Here is a 17,684-nt window from a genome sequence, read left to right on the forward strand (position 1 = left end):
TGATGCAGGACTTCTGGGATGCTCACTTGGTTAACATTTAATATCTTCCCAAATATCAGCCCAGAGCACTGAGCCAAGGTGCTTTGCCCTTCTGTGGTTGGATCTCGCCCCACATCTGGGCCTGCTGGTGGCCCTCACCTCACTCAGGTGTGAGGAGACACGAGGGGCTGAGCTGGACAGGGACAGAGGCATGCAGTCTGAGTAGGTCAGGATGGACCCTCAGCCCTCACAACATGGGCAGGACAGCCAGCAGGGCCACAGGGACGCTGACAGAGACCCCCAGCACGTGGGCGAGGGCGGGGAGTGGCTGAGAAGGCGGGGGTGTGTGCTCCATGTGGTAATGGATCCATTTGGAGAAGTAGGAGACGCGGGCATAGACTGCAGGGTACATAGGGTACATGCACCCACGGCCCCAGCTCACTATGCCAACCTGCAACCAGGTGTGGTTGAATTCACAGACGAGTGGACCCCCAGAGTCGCCCTGGAAGAGAAGAAGGATTTCCCATGAGTGGGGAGTCCGGGGCCTGCAGCCTCCTGCACAAGGGGGGCCCTGCACTGCCACGCCCTTGGCCCCACTCGCCAGGGCTGAGGCTCTGCTGCAGACAGGCTGAGCTCTTGCCACTGTCCTGCCTGCACGGGGTGGGTGGCACAGGGTGACGGGCAGTGGGTAAGGCCCCTGGGCCCATGTGGAACCTGGGCTGCTCCAGCAGCGCTGGGTTCCACAGGGCCCTGGGAGTGGACTGCAGTGCCCAAGCCACCGCAGGCTCCCCCACCCAGATGAAGGCCACATGGTGCTGTGCTTCTGAGGCCTGCAGGGGACCGGCCGTCTGGAACTGCCACCCACCCAGAAGTGCCCCTGGCTCAACGCAGGTGAGTGTCTGAAAGCCCAGGCTTGGCCTCGGCCCCTCTGTGGGATGCACCTCGCACACGGTCCTCATGTCCCTGATGTCCCCGGCACACAGCATGTCCAGCATGATGTACGACAGGTGTCCGTAGAGCAGCTGGCACAGGGGCAGTGAGATCAGAGGTATCTGTACCTCCTGCAGCTTGTTGGGGACATGGCCTGTCGGAAAGGGGTGCAGGCCCGGTGAGAGGCTGGCAGGCTCACCCTGTAGTCCCGTCTGCACGGGGGCATCAGACTTTGGTCAGCGAATGGCAGCACAAATGTCTCAGAACTCTGCCTGAAGGAGCAGCAGGAGCCCATCCCTCCCGCGGCAGCAGGTCCAGGTGACAGGGCCTCTGTCAGTCTGGTCCCTGAATGAGGGGCTGACCGTGATGCAAGATGGGCCTCCGGGTTTTGTGTGTCACCCCGTGTGCCCGGCTCTACCCTGATGGGCACAGCAATTGGTTCCGGAAACCTGTGCTCTCCAGGCCCATGTGCAAGTGGGTCCCGTGGCTCTGGCCTTGCTTCAGCTAAAGAGGAGCTGGTTTGCACATGCTGCAGACCCACATGACCCTGGTGTCAAAGGGGTGCAGGGTGCTTGTTTGGGGAAAGGCAGGGAGCACCCGGGGAATCAGTTTTGGACCTAATGAATGTGCACCTGGGGGGAAGAAGACAGAAAGTAGAAGTTAGTCATGTTTGTGGCTGCTGTCTGTGCTGGCTGGGTCACATCCAGCCACGCAAGAGGCAGACGGTGCAAATGGAAATGCACAGCCAGAGAGAGCCCACAAACCCAGGGTATGCAGTGCTGGGAGAGGTTGTCCAGGAAAGGCCATCAGGGAACCCTGCAGCCCACCATGTCAGCCAGCCACCCACCCGGACCTCCGCTGAGGCCCCCCAGGGTAATGGGAGTGCGGTTCCCTCCTGCCACAGAGGCACAGGGGTGACCACACACAGGGCCAGGCCTGGAGGACCCCTCGCCCTGCAGGGCCACTCCCCAGGCTGCGACATGCCGTGAGGCCCACAGGTGTCTGGAACCCCAAGGCGGACGCCAGAAGAAGGGCAAAGCAGACAGGAGGGGGCCCAGAGGGCACAGGGGGTCCTGGTGCCCTCAGCCTGCTGCCGGGCCCTGAGCCATGCCTACAGAGGGTACAGGGGGCATGGGGTGGGCAGAGGGTGGCAGCATGGACTCCGCAGCCCCTGGAGCTCACAGGGGCTTGGAATGCCGAGTTCTAGCCAGTCCAGGGCACACAGTCCTGCCAACTACCCAGGACAGTGGTGGAGAGAGAGGACAAGAGGTGCCCTGCTCCCCAAGCAGGACCGCATGGAGCCAGGCGGATGGAGGATCAGAGCAATGAGCCTGCATCAGAGCACGAAGGAGGACATGGAACGTAGAGGCAGGTGGGAAGAGCCAGCCATGAGTTCCATGCCTTCCTGAGGAGCGGCCTGGGGACCCAGATATGAGGTTTGTGTCCACTGCTAGGTCTGTCCCCTGGGTCTCCACTGGGTGCCCACAAGATAATGGTGGAGTCAGGGCAGGGCTTGGTGAGAGAGCACCTCGAGGTAGGTGTCCGGTGGGTGGCCAGCTGTCGTGGAGCTCCCTCTGTCCCCCAGAGCAAAAGCCTTCCACCAGCTGGGAGGGGACACCGAGTGGAGTGTGGCTGTCCCGATGTGGCAGCAGAGTGCACGGAGGCCCATCTCCAATGGGGCCATAGCATGGCCTGGGACCAGTTTGGACCAGTGAAGTCACGGCTCCTCCCCCTCAACACCAGCCTAGCCACGAGGGTCAGGTAAGGTGAGAGCGTGCTGTGGGTGTGCAGAGATGCTGGGGTGAAAGCTGGAGCAGGAACCCAGAAACACCCCAGGCCCCATAGCCAGCAGCCCCCACGGAGGGGCCTGAGCCTCTAGTGCACGAAAGACATGGCCACAGCAACAGCAGAGCCTTCGACCCAGCTCCAGTCCTCACTGGGCCAACTGGTCCCGCCCCAGGTCTATTTGGGGCGCAGAGAGTTCAGCCTAAACATTCTCTTGTAACACCTGGCCTTCAGCAAATGTGGCAAAGACACGCTCACACCCGAACTCACACCCACCACCCACACGCACGTGCACACACAGCTGAAATCACCCACCATCCACATGCACACATGTGCACACTCCCACCACCATGTATACCCATGTGCACACACCTGAACTCACACCTGCATGCATGCGCACACACGTGTGCACTCATGCAGGTCACACACGCACACTCACACACATACTTGTGTGCCCACGTGCACACACTCACGGCCACCCAACTCCCATGCACGTGCACACTCATGCATACACGCGCATGCATACCCGTACTCACACGTCTGTGCTAAAATCATGCTGTTTTGATCACTGTAACGTCGCAGTATGATTTGAAAGTGGGGGGCAGGACTCTGTCCAGCTTTGGTCTTTGTTAGGACTGTTGTGACTATTCTGGGGCCTTCCAATTCCATGCGAACTCAACGGTCGGTTTTTCCACTTCTGCGGAAGAGCCGTTCGAGCCCTGGTGCCAACTGCACAGGACACGCAGGTCACTTGGGCTGATGCCGACCTCTTGGCAGTATTAAGTCCAGCCCACATACACGGGCTGTCCATGTATTTACTGAGGTCTTTCAGAATCTCTCTTGGCAAGGTTTGTATGTTTGGTGCACCGGTCTTCCACCTCCGCGGACTAATTTGCTCATACATAGCGTTTCCTCTGGATGATGTAGGACTGCTTCTTCACTGTCTGTGATGGTTCACGGAAGGCACAAGACACCCAGCTGGTCTTTGTGCTGATCTCGTGCCCTGCAACTTTCCACTGAGACTGTTTGTCTGTAGTTGGTTTTGCGAATTTGTTTTTAGGGTTCCCTGGAATTTTCCATATGTATGATCATGTCATCAGAGAGATAGTTTTTATCTCATGTCCAGTGAGGGCGACTTCTAGTTCTCTTTCTTGCCTCGTTGAACTGTTGGAACTTCTGGCACAGCACAGAATCCTGAGGGGGAGAGGGGGCTTCCCATCATGCTCTGGTTTGAGGGATGAGCTGCTTGCCTTCCTGCACTGTCTTTGGTGTTAGTTGTGGGTTGTTCATGAACATCCTTGGTCGTGACAAGGAAGTACCTCTTCCTAGTTGTTTTGGGAGTGGAATTTCATCACGAAGGGACGGTGGGTCCTGTCACATGCTCCGTCTGCACCACCAGAGACGAATGTATGGGTTTACCCCTTCGTTCCCTTGTGTGCTGTGTTACACTGGCTAATTTCTGTGTGTTGGCTACCCTTTGTATTCCTGGGACGAATACCACTTCGTTGGCGTGCACAACCCTTTTAATGTGCTGTTGGAGTCAGTTTGCTGGTGTTTTATTGAGGGTTTATATGTGCATTTTCATGAGGGACAGTCTCTGTAATCATCTTTGCTTGTGCTTTCCTGTCTGGCTTTGGTATCAGTGTCATGTTGGCTCCACAGAATGAGGGAAGTGTTTCCTCCTCTCTTTTTTTTCAGAGTTGGAGAAGAATTGATGTTAATTTTTCTTTAAATGTTTGGTATTCATCAGGGAAGCCACCTTGTCCTGGACTTTTATTGTTGAGGTTTTTAAAAACTGATTCACTTACTCATTCAGCGTTGTAACATTTTCTGGAATCAGTTTTGGTAATTTGAGTGTTTCTAGGAATTTTTCCATTTCATGGGGGTTATCGAATTTGTTGGCCTAGAGTTATTTTAGAAATCTCTTGTGATCCTTTTATTTCTGTGATGACAGTAGTGATGTTTCCAGTTTCATTTCTGAAGTCAGTCTAGCTGTAGGTTTGTTACTTTTGTTGCTCTTTTCAAAAACTTAACTAACATTTGACTCATTGACTATTTTCTATTCTGTATTTCATTTTCTGTGCTCTAATTTTTATTATTCTCTTCCTTCTGCTAGCTTTGGGCTTAGTTTGTTCTTTTTATAGTTCCTTAGGTCATAAAGTGAAGTTATTTATTCAAGGTCTTTCTTCTTTTATAAATGTAGGTATTAATAAAACAATAAATGTTACAGCCTTAATTTTCCCCCTTAGCACTGCTTTTGCTGCATCCCTTAAAAATTTTGGTAAGTTGTCTTTTCTTTCTCGTTCTTTTTCCCTTTCCTTTTCTTTCATCTCCAAATACTTTATAACTTCCCTGGTGATTTTTTTTCTTTGATCCATTGGTTATTTAAATGTGTGTTTTTTACTTTCCACAATTTTGTGAATTTTTCTATTTTCTTCATATTATTGATTTCTGTTTCATCCTGTTGTGGTCAGAGAAGTTACTTTGTATGACATTTACCTTTTAAACTCCACTGAGACTTCGCCTGTGTACTAACATAGGGTCTGCCTGACAAAACATCCCAAGGGCACCTGAGAACGTGTGTGGGGCTGGAGCAGGGTGATGTCTGTGTCTGTCTGATCTGGTTGGGGTACCGTGCTGTTTAAGTCCTCAGTTTCCTTATGTACCTTCTGTCTGGTTGTTAAGCCCATTACTGAGAGAGGCGTATCGGTCCCACAACTGGTACTGGAGAGCTGCTGATACCTCCTTTCAGTTCTGTCCTTTGTTGCTTTATACATGTTGATGCTTTGTCATTAGGTATGTAAGTGTGGATAATTTTTGTATCTTCTTGCTGTATGGAAATTTTATTCATTTGTAATGTCCTTTCTTGTCACTTGTAGCCTTCTTTGTTTTAGGGTCTATTTTCTCTGATATTATTAGTATACCCACTCTGTTCTCCTTTGGCCACTATTTGCAAAGGTATCTTTTTCTGTCCTCTAACCTTCCACTTGTTTGTGCCTTTGAATCTCAAGTGCATCTCAAAAGACAGCACACAGCTTATTTTTATCCATTCTTTTAATCTGTCCTTCCATTGGAGAGTTTAATCCATTTACATTTAAAGCAATCTCTGATAAGGAGAGACTTACTTCCATCACTGTGCTTTTCGTTTTCTTTAGGCTTTATAGATTTTTGTCCCTCATTTCCTGCATTTCTATCTTCTTTGGGGTTAAAAATGATTTTTTTTTGTAGTGAAATGTTTAAATTCCTTCTTAATTTCTTTTTCTGTAAATTCTATAGCTATTTTCTTTGTTACCATGGGATTACTTCGAACATCCTAAAGTTATAACTTTTCAATTTGAATTTATAGCACCCTAATCTCAATAAAATTTTTAATTAAGTAAAGCAGACATTAAACTTTCTTAATCTGGTATAAGATATCAAGCTAAAGTCTCCAGGCCAGGCCACAAGCTTATAGTAAATCATTAGAAGCATTTTCATTAACATCAAAAACAGGAAAAGGAGACCTAGCATCATTTCTAATTGGAGGTTCAGCCACTACAATAAGGCCGATAAAACATATATAAAGGAAAAAATATGGGAAAGGAAGTGATGAAACAGTCTTTATTTGAAGGAAATATGATTTTTTTTAAATCAAGTAATCGACTGATAAGCTATTAAAAGTGAATTCCGTAAGGTGGCTGAAAGTTAGTTTGCAAAAATCAACAGGTGTGACTGATCAGCAAATATAATAAAAAAGAATGTTTTCAATAACTGTAAATATCCTGGGGCACCTGGGTGGCTCAGTGGGTTAATCCTCTGCCTTCGGATCAGGTCTCAGGGTCCTGGGATCGAGCCCCGCTTCGGGATCTCTGCTTGGTGGGGAGGTTGCTTCCCCCTCTCTCTGCCTGTCTTTCTGTCTACTTGTGATCTCTCTGTCAAATAAATAAATAAAATCTTAAAAAAATCCTGTAAATATCCTAAGGTACTAGGTATACACCTAGAAAGAAAATATGAGGTCATTATGGAGAAAACCAGAAAAATTAACAGATTTGTTTTAAATATACTTAAAAAGATGGTTTCCCAGATGGATTTTGAATCTTAAAACTCTGTTTGGAAGTCTGTGTGTTAGGGTCCTCACAGCAGCTGTCAGTGCTTCTCTGTGCACAACAGAGATAGCCGGGGTGAAACAGCATACAGAGTGCCGGGTGGGTGGGTGCTCCAGGCTCCAGACACCTGCAGCCCCATAACCGATGGGATTCTCTCTTCCCTATAACAACACAGAGCCGTGGTCCTCTGCAGGTCCGGCAAAGGGCCTGACCCTCCGTGCTCTTACCTTGTGGGGAGACGAGTCCCCACCCTGTAGACCAGCAAGTGGCATTGTGAAGGTTCACATCTGGGGATGCGATGCACACTGGGAGCACAGAGTCAGAAAACACGATGCGGGACTTCAGCTGCACCAGGGCCACGTCACCTCCCACAGGGTGGTACACTTCGTAGGTGGGGTGTACAATCACCTTGTTGACCTCAAACCACTGGGTGTGACTGCCCGCAAGCCTGAGGTCCACCAGCCCCACGTATATGTCAAATGCCTCCATGTTCTTGTCCCTGTGGGGACAGAGAACAAGGGCATGGTGACTCGAGTGTCATGCCCCTGGGAAGCAAGGGCACTGTGTGTTCCCAGGCCCCGGGAGGCCTGGAGCAGGCTGGCCTTGGCCTCCAGGTGCGCAGCCAGGACACTGAAAAGCACGCTTCCAGCAAGCTGAGAGCCTGGCCGTGCGGTGGAACTGTCCCCAGAGAAGTCCTGACATGGGCCACTGGAGGACTCGGGGGATTCAGGTCACCCGGGGTGGTGACCTGGTCGGGCGCATGGGGAGCCGCCTGTGAGGGCAGGTCTTTCCTAATCTATCTCCCGGGGATGCCTCTTGCCCTGCTGGGTCATGCCACCTTGCCTCTTGTCCTAGGATATGGCTCCCCCCTGCCTCAGAGAACCCGGGGCCCTAAGGAGCCCTCGGCTCTGTGCAAGGAGAGGCTTCAGCCGATGAGCTGTATGCTGGGCCCTGCTGTCTCCCACCCCTTCCTCAGAGAACCTGGGGCCTCAAGGAACCCCCGGCCCCATGTAAGGAGAGGCTGCAGAGGATGAGCTGTGTGCTGGGACCCTCTGTCCCACCCCTTCCTCAGAGAACCTGAGGCCTCAAGGAACCCCCGGCCCCATGTAAGGAGAGGCTGCAGAGGATCAGCTGTGTGCTGGGACCCTCTGTCCCACCCCTGCCTCAGAGAACCTGAGGCCTCAAGGAACCCCCGGCCCCGTGTAAGGGAGGCTACAGAGGATGAGCTATGTGCTGGGACCTGCTGTCCCCCACCCGTGCCTCAGAGAACCTGGGGCCCTAAGGAGCCCTCGGCCCTGTGCAAGGAGGGGCCGCAGCCGATGAGGTGAGTGCTGGGCCCCGCGCCCCCCATCCTTACCTCAGAGAACCCGGGCCCTAAGGAGCCCTGGCCCTGTACAAGGAGAGGCCGCACTGATGAGCTGAGTGCTGGGCCCCGCGGCCCCCATCCTGACCAGTCCCAGCAGCCGCTGCCCACCTGCTCAATCCTGCTACCCTGGACCCCCAGGGGAATGGCTCCCGGCACTGCCTGCTCACCTGTCGAAGCAATGGGCAGCTGAGAGGACCCAGTACTCATCAATGATGGACCCTCCGCAGACATGGAAGCCTCTGTAGTGCACGCTGACCTGCCATGGCCACCTCCGCTCCAGGGCATCCGCGCCCCCCAAAATCTTCCCCTGTATGTAACGATGGCCACAGGCTGAGGAGAAATGGACAGAGCCTGCGAGTGGCTGCAGCGCAGGGCGGGCTGGGCGCAGACAGGGCATGGTGGGAGGCCTGGGGAAGGGAGGGCCCGGAAAGGGCGGGGGGCGCAGAAGGGAAGCCAGGGCAGCGCAGGACAGGTTCCACCCTTGAGTGGGGGGAAGGACTCCGAACCGCGCACTAGGACCACAGCCATGTCTGGCGCGGAGGGGTCCTACCCACGTCGGGGCTCCAGGCGCCGCCCTGGCTCCGGGGGCGTCTGTGGGCCATGGCTGCAGCCGGGGCGGGGGGCAGGAGGAGCAGGAGCAGGAGCAGGCGCGGGGCCGCGGGCGGGGATGCTCCAGGCGCGGCGCGTGAGTCCGACGGGGGGGCGGCCATGAGGGGGACAGTGCTGCGAAGCGAGCCCGCAAGCCTTGTGGCGGCGTGCGGCTCCACCACGAGTGACGTCAGCAGAGTGCGCCGTGGGGAGCACGTGACGGCGCAGGGGCGTGACACCTGGAAGGCGCGACGGCGCAGGGACGTGATACCCGCAAGGCTTGGTGGAGCAGGGCACGTGGCCCTCGCTGGCTTCCCTGGGGCTCTGGTCGCACACCTGCTTTGCCCTTCGGGCACACCGTGGCTGCTGACCTGGTGGGAGGCTGCATCCTCCTGCCTGCCGGCCCCGATCTCCCGCCTGGATGCCACTGTCTCGCGGAGCTGCCCTGGAGGTGTCCTGCAGGCCCCTGGGCGCCGGGCTGCTGTCCCACCATCGGTAGAGCGACGGTTAGCCCCTTCTGCCCGCCCTTGCTCCAGGCCCCGCGGGCTTCCTCTCCCGTGGGGGCTGTGGGCGATGGCGCCGCTGTGTTGCCAGAGCGGCCGGCTGTGGCCAGCTCCGCTGAAGCGCGCTCACTCCGGGTCACCCGTGCAGCTCCTCGGGGACGTCCTGCCCGACACCGGTGGCGCCGGTGGCCCGGGGCTAGCGGCTTCGCAGGAGGTGCAGGCGGGAAGACGCGTGTCTGTGCGGTAGTGAGCAGTGAGCTTCCGGAAACCTTGCTGCTAAGCGTGCTCATGGGAAGGGTCAGGTGGTGCCCTGCACATGTAACGTGTGTGACCGCTCTCTGTTGCATGTGCAGGGCATCTGATGGCTCTCTGTTACACGTGTAGCGTGGTGTGTGTCACCCTCAATGCCCCATGGATGCGAGGTTGATGCTCCTTTTGTGGCTTCCCTGGTCTTTTGTCAAACCAGGAAGGATGTCCCTGCGGCCATTCTGCGGCACTTGTGGTCTTGTCTGGAAGGCTTGGGCCAGGGGCGCCAGGGGGACTCAGTCCTTAAGCATCTGCCTTCAGCTCAGGTCATGATCCTGGGATTGAGCCCCACACTGGGCTCCCTGCTCAGTGGGAAGCCTGCCTCTCCCTCTCCCACTCCCCCTGCTTGTGTCCCTCTCTCGCTGTGTCTCTGTCAAATAAATAAAGTATTTTTGAAAAAGTAAAAGGCTTGGGGAAATGTGCATAGTTCCCCATTCTTGTTTTAAGCTGCATGTCTCCATTCTCATGTGGTTCCTGGGGTTGCCAGTACAGACTCTGTCCAGTTGTACAAAGGAACCAGAGTCCTGGGGACACAGGGCCACATGAAGAAACCTCATGGGGGGCCTCCCGTCTTTTCAGCTTTTCAAGGAACCTGTCAATATCTCAGAGGTAAGACTGTTCTGTTGCATCTGATCCCTGGAAATGTTCACTCCATTCGTTGTCCTTTAGGACCACTGCCCTTCAAGGCCCTTCCTGTCAGTGCCCTTCCTTCAGGGGGTCAGACTCCCAGAACGCCTCCTCAGCTCCCCCCCGACCGCAGTCTGGTGCCTTGCCCCTTGGACCTTCCATGTAGTTGGCAGAAGGTAAAGAGCACTTGGAGGAGAAAGCCACCCAATTTGAAAAGGCAAGAGCATGGGGGGAAGGGAATTGGGAAGTGGCCTTGGAGGAAAGTCTTGAGGAAGAGGATGAGCAAAACTTTCAGTTCATAGTGAAGGGAAGAGCATGGTGGCCAGGTGTGAGTTGAGCCCAGAGGGCTGAGCCGGCATTCCTGTTGGGTTGGGTGCAGGAGGTGGGTGGGCACCTGCTCTCCAGAGGCACAATGACCCATTTCGTGTGGCTAGCAACATCAATGAAACATGCAGACACAGCATGTTCTCATTTATCCTGGAACAGTTTACAACAGATCACCATTCCAATTTATGGTTGTAATTATGACACCCTGGGAAGAAGGGTGGAGTTTGCTCCAAGCTGGGCGGCCTGTGTCCTGCAATCACAACTCAGTCCCCAGGTGTGCAGGTGGCTATACTAGACACAACGAAGGTCTGGGCCTGGCCAGCTCCTGCAAGTATGGCAAGCAGTGGTGCTTGCTGCTCCCAGACCCTCTGCCCTGGAGATAGGCCATAGCCCTCCTTCTGCTCACAGAATGCTCACAGTCAAGGTAATGCCCCTCTGCTGCTGGGGTCACCAACACTGCACTACAGAGCCAGAAGCCCTGAAGGGCAAAGGAGAGCTGATAAGAGAGGACACATGGAATACCACCTGTCCATGCCCCAGCAGGCCAGGGGTGCCCATGGCCACATTCTGTCTTCCTTTATACCATTCTGATCTAGTAAACTTGTGGTCCTGGGCTCCTCTCACCACTGCTGGACACCCCTGGTGGGCAGGGGGGCCTGCCTTTTCTGCCTGCCCTTCCTTGTTCCAGGTGAGTCTCTGCATGTGTGTCCTCATCATCCAGGCCAGAGTGTGGAATATTCCTTACTTAGACTCCAATGTAGCCTCCTGTTGGGAAAAGCAGTCCCCTAAAAGCAAAAACATTGCAGAACCATTAGCTTTCCCCTCTCATTTCTGCCACGACACCCACACTCATGGAGGCATGGCTTCACCAGACACCCTTGTTCTGTCTTCTTTACACATGGGATGTCATCTTCAACTCTTCCAGGGGAAGACTATAAAGTAAGCACCAGGACACATACATATCAGTTTCCCGTGGAAACTCTGACTTAAATCTGGAGGAAGAGCTTAGGGCTAGCGGCTAGAGGAACACCTCTCCTTCAATTAAGACCCAAGGCAACTATCAAGTATGAACAACAAGCCAAGAGCATGAGTTATGGACAGGGACAGGATGTAAAGCATGTTATGGTAACATGCAGCATGGACCAGGGTTTTCTCATGCACCTGCTCTCATGGAGACGCTCAAGGAGCTTACCTTCTCATTTCTGCACATGAGGGCTCCAGGATTCATGGAAATGATCAGGACTGAGATAGACAGTGAACACTGCTCACCCAGAGAGTGAGGAACATATATCAATAGAACAGGTCAACAAGAATGATGAAGCAACCTTTTCTAGTCCAGATTGTACAATGAGTGCCTCTAGTTCTCCCTGGGGTCATACAGAACACTGATAGCACCTGTCCTAGTCTTGATTTTATAGTGAGTGACCTAGGTGCTCCCCGGGGACATACAGAGCAGGGAGAGCACCTGTCCTAGTCCTGATTGTACAGTGAGTGCCACTAGGTTTTCTTCATTCATGGTAATGTTTTCCATGTCTTTTTTTTTATCAGTTTTTAAAAATTTGTTTGACAGAGAGAGAGAAAGAGCACACAAACAGCCAGAACAGCAGGCAGAGGAAGAAGAAGAAGCAGGCTTTCTGCTCAGAGCCTGACATGGGGCTTGATCCCAGGACCCTGGGATTATGAGCCAAGCTGAAGGCAGACACTTAACTAACTGATGTTAACTGATGACAACGCCTGTTGTCAGTTTTTAAAACATCTCTTCTTCAAGTTAGAGAAGTTTTGTCTTTTAGCCTTGGTAATGTGTTTTAATCATGTATTTTTTAATGACCATTATGAAATACTTTCGTACTCTCTTGAAATGAGCTTGTCTTTTTTATTGTATTAATGTATGTTTTATACATATATATTAGTGTCATTGCCTTATTACATTCCTGTATTATGAAACTAAGAAAATTAAATGCTGAGAATGGAAGAGGGGAAAGCAGCATGTTAAAACGATCTGATTGTCTATGTGGATAATTCAGAAGAATTTACAAATTATTCTAGTCATAGGAGAGTTTCGCAAGTTTCCTCAATTTTAGTTAAAATATAAGCCATCATATATGTATATGCAAGCAACAAAATCTGAGACACATGCTTAAAAATATGACATTTACATACAACTGAATGTTTAAGTATTTAGGATTATCTAACACAATGTCAGAAAAATTATAAAATTTTATTGAGATGTTAAGGACAAATGAATGGAGAGATATCCAATGTTCATGGATACAAAAGCTTAATGTGATAATGTACCTGTATCTAAATCAGTCTATAGGACTACTGTGATTCTAGTCAAAATATGACATAGCAATTACTTGGGTGGCATGGCAGGCAGGAATGGGTCCCCAAAGTCATCAACATCCTCATCCCCATGTCCTATGAAAATGTACCTCCCAGGTAAAAGGACTTTGCTGGTGTGATTAAGCATTGAGGTGGGGAGATTTTCCTGTATTATCCATATTGGCCCAGTGTGAAAACACAAGGGTCCTTATACAGGAGAGGCAGGAGGGTTCTTGTAAGAGAAGGCAATGGAACCATAAAGTAGAGGTTGAGTGATGTGGTCATCAGCCAAGGCATTTGGTAGGCTCTGGAAGTTGTAAGCAGCAAGGAATGTGTTCTCTTCCAAAAAGAATCAACCCTGCAGACACGATTGTTGATTGCAGCCCCATCAGACTCACTTCAGACTCTTGACCTCAGAACTGTCAGAGAATAAATATGTGTTGTTTTAAGCCACACACAGACACAGCCACACGGCCACACACACACACACACACACACACACACACACACACACACAAGTGTCTGGAATAGTTTTTAAATGTACACTAAAGACTGGTTTTAAAAGTTATGATTAATGTGGAAGAGTAAGAGCCAGTAAGAATAAGACATCTTAGAAAAGTAACTATCACTTGGGGATAAAAGAATTAACAATGCCACCTCACACTATACAAAATTAAACAATAAGAACACTTTAAAACATTTAGTTTAATATATGAAAAGGTTTCCAATAATGGCAAACAGTGTAGTAAGGGCTTTCCCATGAAGACAACACATAGACATCATAGAAGCTGGAAACATCTAAATCTTGGTGTTGAATCACCAGACCCAGTGGATCAAGGAGGTGGAGAGGTGAGTCAAGCAGTCAAGGCTGCTCTTGCTTTTTCAGAAACAGCAGCTTCATGGCTGTGTCACTTTTGGCAGTCTTTGGGGTTCGGGAAACAACAGTAGGAGGCCAGGTTTTCTGAGGGTGTGGACCACGGTAAACCACACCTGCCCTGGGCTGCAGACGAGATGGGATGCCTCCTTGGAGGGAGTGTGCAGTGAGTGAGCCAGCTCTCCCATGGACTACAGCCCAGCCTTAAATCACATGGGTGGCTTGGAAAATCTCAAACCCGAGCTTAGTGTAAGGGAGCTCCAGATTGCTAGTGCACCCTGCCCCCAGAGAAGCAAGCAGATATCCTCTTAGGATAGCAGTCACATCACCCTTGACCTGAGATTATTTCTACAAATGGCATTTAAATATCATTTCAGCACACAAACAAAGATGAACAGAAACATGAGATGACATGCCATGACTGAGAACCAGCAGAAAAACAGATTTGAAGAAACCCAGATATGTGAGTTATAAGCCAAAAACTGTAAAACAAATGTGCTTACTATGTTCAAGGGGATAAAATCAGGCCTGTAAACTTCAGCAACAACTGGAAACTATAAATTTGACAGAGTAGGTTTGAAAAGGAACCAAATAGAACTTCCAGAAATGAAAACCACAAAAATCAAGATTCAGAACTCGTTGAATGGAATTAATAACAGCTTAGACCCAGGTGAAGAGGGACTCCATGGATCAGAATGCAAGTCGGAAGAAACCACCCAGAATGGGAAGGGAAAAGGGAAATTGAGAAAAGAAGGGTGAATGTACCTCAGTGCTATTGGTGTGTATATTTTTTAAGGAAAAAGTGCGATTTTTAAATTTTTTAATTTTAGTTTGAATAAAATAATAAGAAACTCTGATTCTGACCAAGATGGAGTAACTGGGACAGACTTACCTTCCATCTGAAATCACCAAAAACTATAAAAAGAATAAATACGGTAAACTGATTTTCAGGGCCTGGACAACAGGCAGTGTGTGACTGTAATCCCTGAGAGACAGAAAATACTTGGAAGTAGCCCTTGAATTGTCTCAGCTTCCAGGCCACAGCACAGGAAGAAGGATTGGGGATGAGGCCTGGAAAAGAACCTGCCTGAGCCACAGTTCACCACAGTGGCCCAAGGTCTCCACACAGAGAGCCAGAGGCATGAGCACTACACAGAGGTGAACTGTGGAGTATTGAGGAGGAATCCTGAGGGTGCTCAGCTGAGAACTGATCAGGACGAATGTATCCAAAAACTGCCTGAAGCCAGGTAAAAAATCTGCCAGAAGAATGAGAGGGAACAGTCCCCAGTGCTCACAAAGGGCTGGGAATAGTGGTCCCACCAGCCAGCCATGAAGAGCTCATAATTCACAAAGCACAGGATAGAGTGCTCCGTGAGTTCTCACTGCAGATGTGTGGAATAATTAGCCCCATACTGAACACCACAGAGACCCCCCCAAACAATCCCAAAAGCAAGACTGGAAAGACCTGTCTATATCCAAGTAACTTCAATACATCTCAGATCAGAGCTGAACAAGATGTGCAAAAATATCCTGCTCCAGCCACTTTGGAAAACAGTGTGGAGATACCTCAAGAAATTAAAAATAGAGCTTCCCTATGGCCCTGAAATTGCACTACTGGGTATTTACCCCAAAGATACAGATGTAGTGAAAAGAAGGGCCATCTGTACCCCAATGTTTATAGCAGCAATGGCCACTGTCGCTAAACTGTGGAAAGAACCAAGATGCCCTTCAACGGACGAATGGATAAGGAAGATGTGGTCCATATACACTATGGAGTATTATGCCTCCATCAGAAAGGATGAATAGCCAACTTTTGTAGCAACATGGACGGGACAGGAAGAGATTATGCTGAGTGAAATAAGTCAAGCAGAGAGAGCCAATTATCATATGGTTTCACTTATTTGTGGAGCATAACAAATAACATGGAGGACAAGGGGAGATGGAGAGGAAGAGGGAGTTGAGGGAAATTGGAAGGGGAGGTGAACCATGAGAGACTATGGACTCTGAAGAACAATCAGAGGGTTTTGAAGGGGCGGGGGGTGGGAGGTTGGGGGAACCAGGTGGTGGGTATTGGAGAGGGCACGGATTGCATGGAGCACTGGGTGTGGTACAAAAACAATGAATACTGTTACACTGAAAAGAAATAAAAAATTAAAAAAATATATCCTGCACCAGCAAGGTACAACTCACAGTATCTGGCATCCACTCAAAGAATGCTGGACATACAAAGTGAGAAAACAGAACTCACAATGAAGAGAATAAAAAAAAAATCAAAGCAGAAACTAACAAGTGTTGGTGCAGATGTGGAGATATTGGAATGCTCATCCACTGTCAGTGGGAATATAAAATGGTGTAGCCACAGTGGAAAGTAGTACAGCCATTCTCAAAAAATTACACATAGAATTACCACATGACCTATCAATTCCACTGCTGGGTACATACCTGGAAGCAGGATGTTGAAGAGGTGTTTAGACACCCATAAGTCATAGCAGCATTATTCGCAGTAGTTAAAATATGGAAGCAACCCCACGTACCCATCAGTGGATGAATGTGGTCTATACATAGAATGGAATGTTGTTCTGCCTTAAAAAGGAAGGAACTTCTGACACATGGTACAACCTAGATGAGCCTTCAGGACATTGTGCTATGTGAAATAAGTAGTCACAAAATGACAAATATGGTAGGATTCCACTTACACAAGGACCCTAGAGTGGTCAAATAGACACAGAAAGTACAGTGGTGGCTGCCAGGGCCTGGGGATGCGAGGATGGGGTGGTATTATTTAATGGGTATAAAGTCTTTTTTTTTTTTTAAGATTTTATTTATTTATTTGGAAGAGAGACAGTGAGAGAGAGCATGAGCGAGGAGAAGGTCAGAGAGAGAAGCAGACTCCCTGTGGAGCTGGGAGCCCGATGCGGGACTCGATCCCGGGACTCCGGGATCATGACCTGAGCCGAAGGCAGTCGTCCAACCAACTGAGCCACCCAGGCGTCCCTAATGGGTATAAAGTCTTAATTTTGCGAGATAACAAGGTTCCTGGTGGTGATGGTTGTGCAATTATGAGAATGTAATTAATGGCACTGAACTGTATGCTTTAAAATGGTTAGGATGGTAAATTTTATGTTATGTGTATTTTACCACAATAAAATAATTAGGGATGCCACAAGGAGTCTGTCCTCAGGCCCATAGTTGTTGCAAACTGTGAACACAGCCCAGCAACCAAAGCCCAAACTAAAGGCCCTTTACCCAAACATCACCTCAGTTTTGACAATAGTTACAAGGCATACTGAAGGACCAAACACAGTTTGAAGAGACAGAGCAGCACCAGGACCAGACCCGGAGGTGGTAAAGGTGCTGGAATTACCAGACCAGGCATGTAAACTCTGATGCATACACTAAGGGCTCTGATGGATAAAGCAGACAGCATTGGAAATAGATGGGCAGTGTCAGCAGAGAGATGAAAGTGCTAAAGAGGGGGGTTAAAAGGAAGTGTTAGAAATTAAAATTCTGTCACAGAAATGAAGACTGCTGGGCTCATCAGCAGACTGGTCCAGCCAAGGGGACAATCACAGATATTGAAGATGTGTCTGAACCAATAGTCAAAGAGGAAAAAGAAATGAAAAAGAACAGAATGCCCCCAAACTATGGGACAATCACAAGAGATGTAACACACACAGAATGTGAATATCAGGAGGAGAGGAAGAAAGAAAGGAATAGAAAAAATATTTGAAGACATATTGACTGAGAATTTCCCAAAACTAATGGTAGACACCAAACCACAGATCCAGGAACCTCACAGAACATCAAATAAGATGAAGTAAAAAAATAAAATATACACTTAGAGATATCATAGTCAATGCAGCGGAAAACTAGAGACAGAAGGAATTTGAAAGAAATCAGAGGGAGAATTCTTGCTGATAGAGGAGCAATGTCAAGAACTACATCCAACTTTTCCTCAGAAACTATGCATGCAAGAAGAGACTGCAGTGGAA

The 17,684-nt window shown here is 49.9% G+C and overlaps 1 protein-coding gene across 1 annotated transcript; it reads right to left on the reverse strand.

Moving 5' to 3' along the window:
* Nucleotides 1-226: 226 nt before the first annotated feature.
* PRSS38 (serine protease 38) lies at nucleotides 227-8,972 on the reverse strand. The gene is made up of 5 exons (XM_047731865.1): nucleotides 8,696-8,972; nucleotides 8,313-8,475; nucleotides 7,007-7,278; nucleotides 921-1,063; nucleotides 227-481 (listed from the first exon to the last, which is right to left on the reverse strand). Exons 1-5 carry the CDS (start codon nucleotides 8,853-8,855, stop codon nucleotides 227-229), a joined length of 993 nt encoding a protein of 330 aa, XP_047587821.1. The 5' UTR covers nucleotides 8,856-8,972.
* Nucleotides 8,973-17,684: the final 8,712 nt, after the last annotated feature.

Source organism: Lutra lutra, chromosome 5 (assembly GCF_902655055.1).
Source record: "Lutra lutra chromosome 5, mLutLut1.2, whole genome shotgun sequence".
In the NCBI taxonomy this organism is placed as follows: Eukaryota; Metazoa; Chordata; class Mammalia; order Carnivora; family Mustelidae; genus Lutra; species Lutra lutra.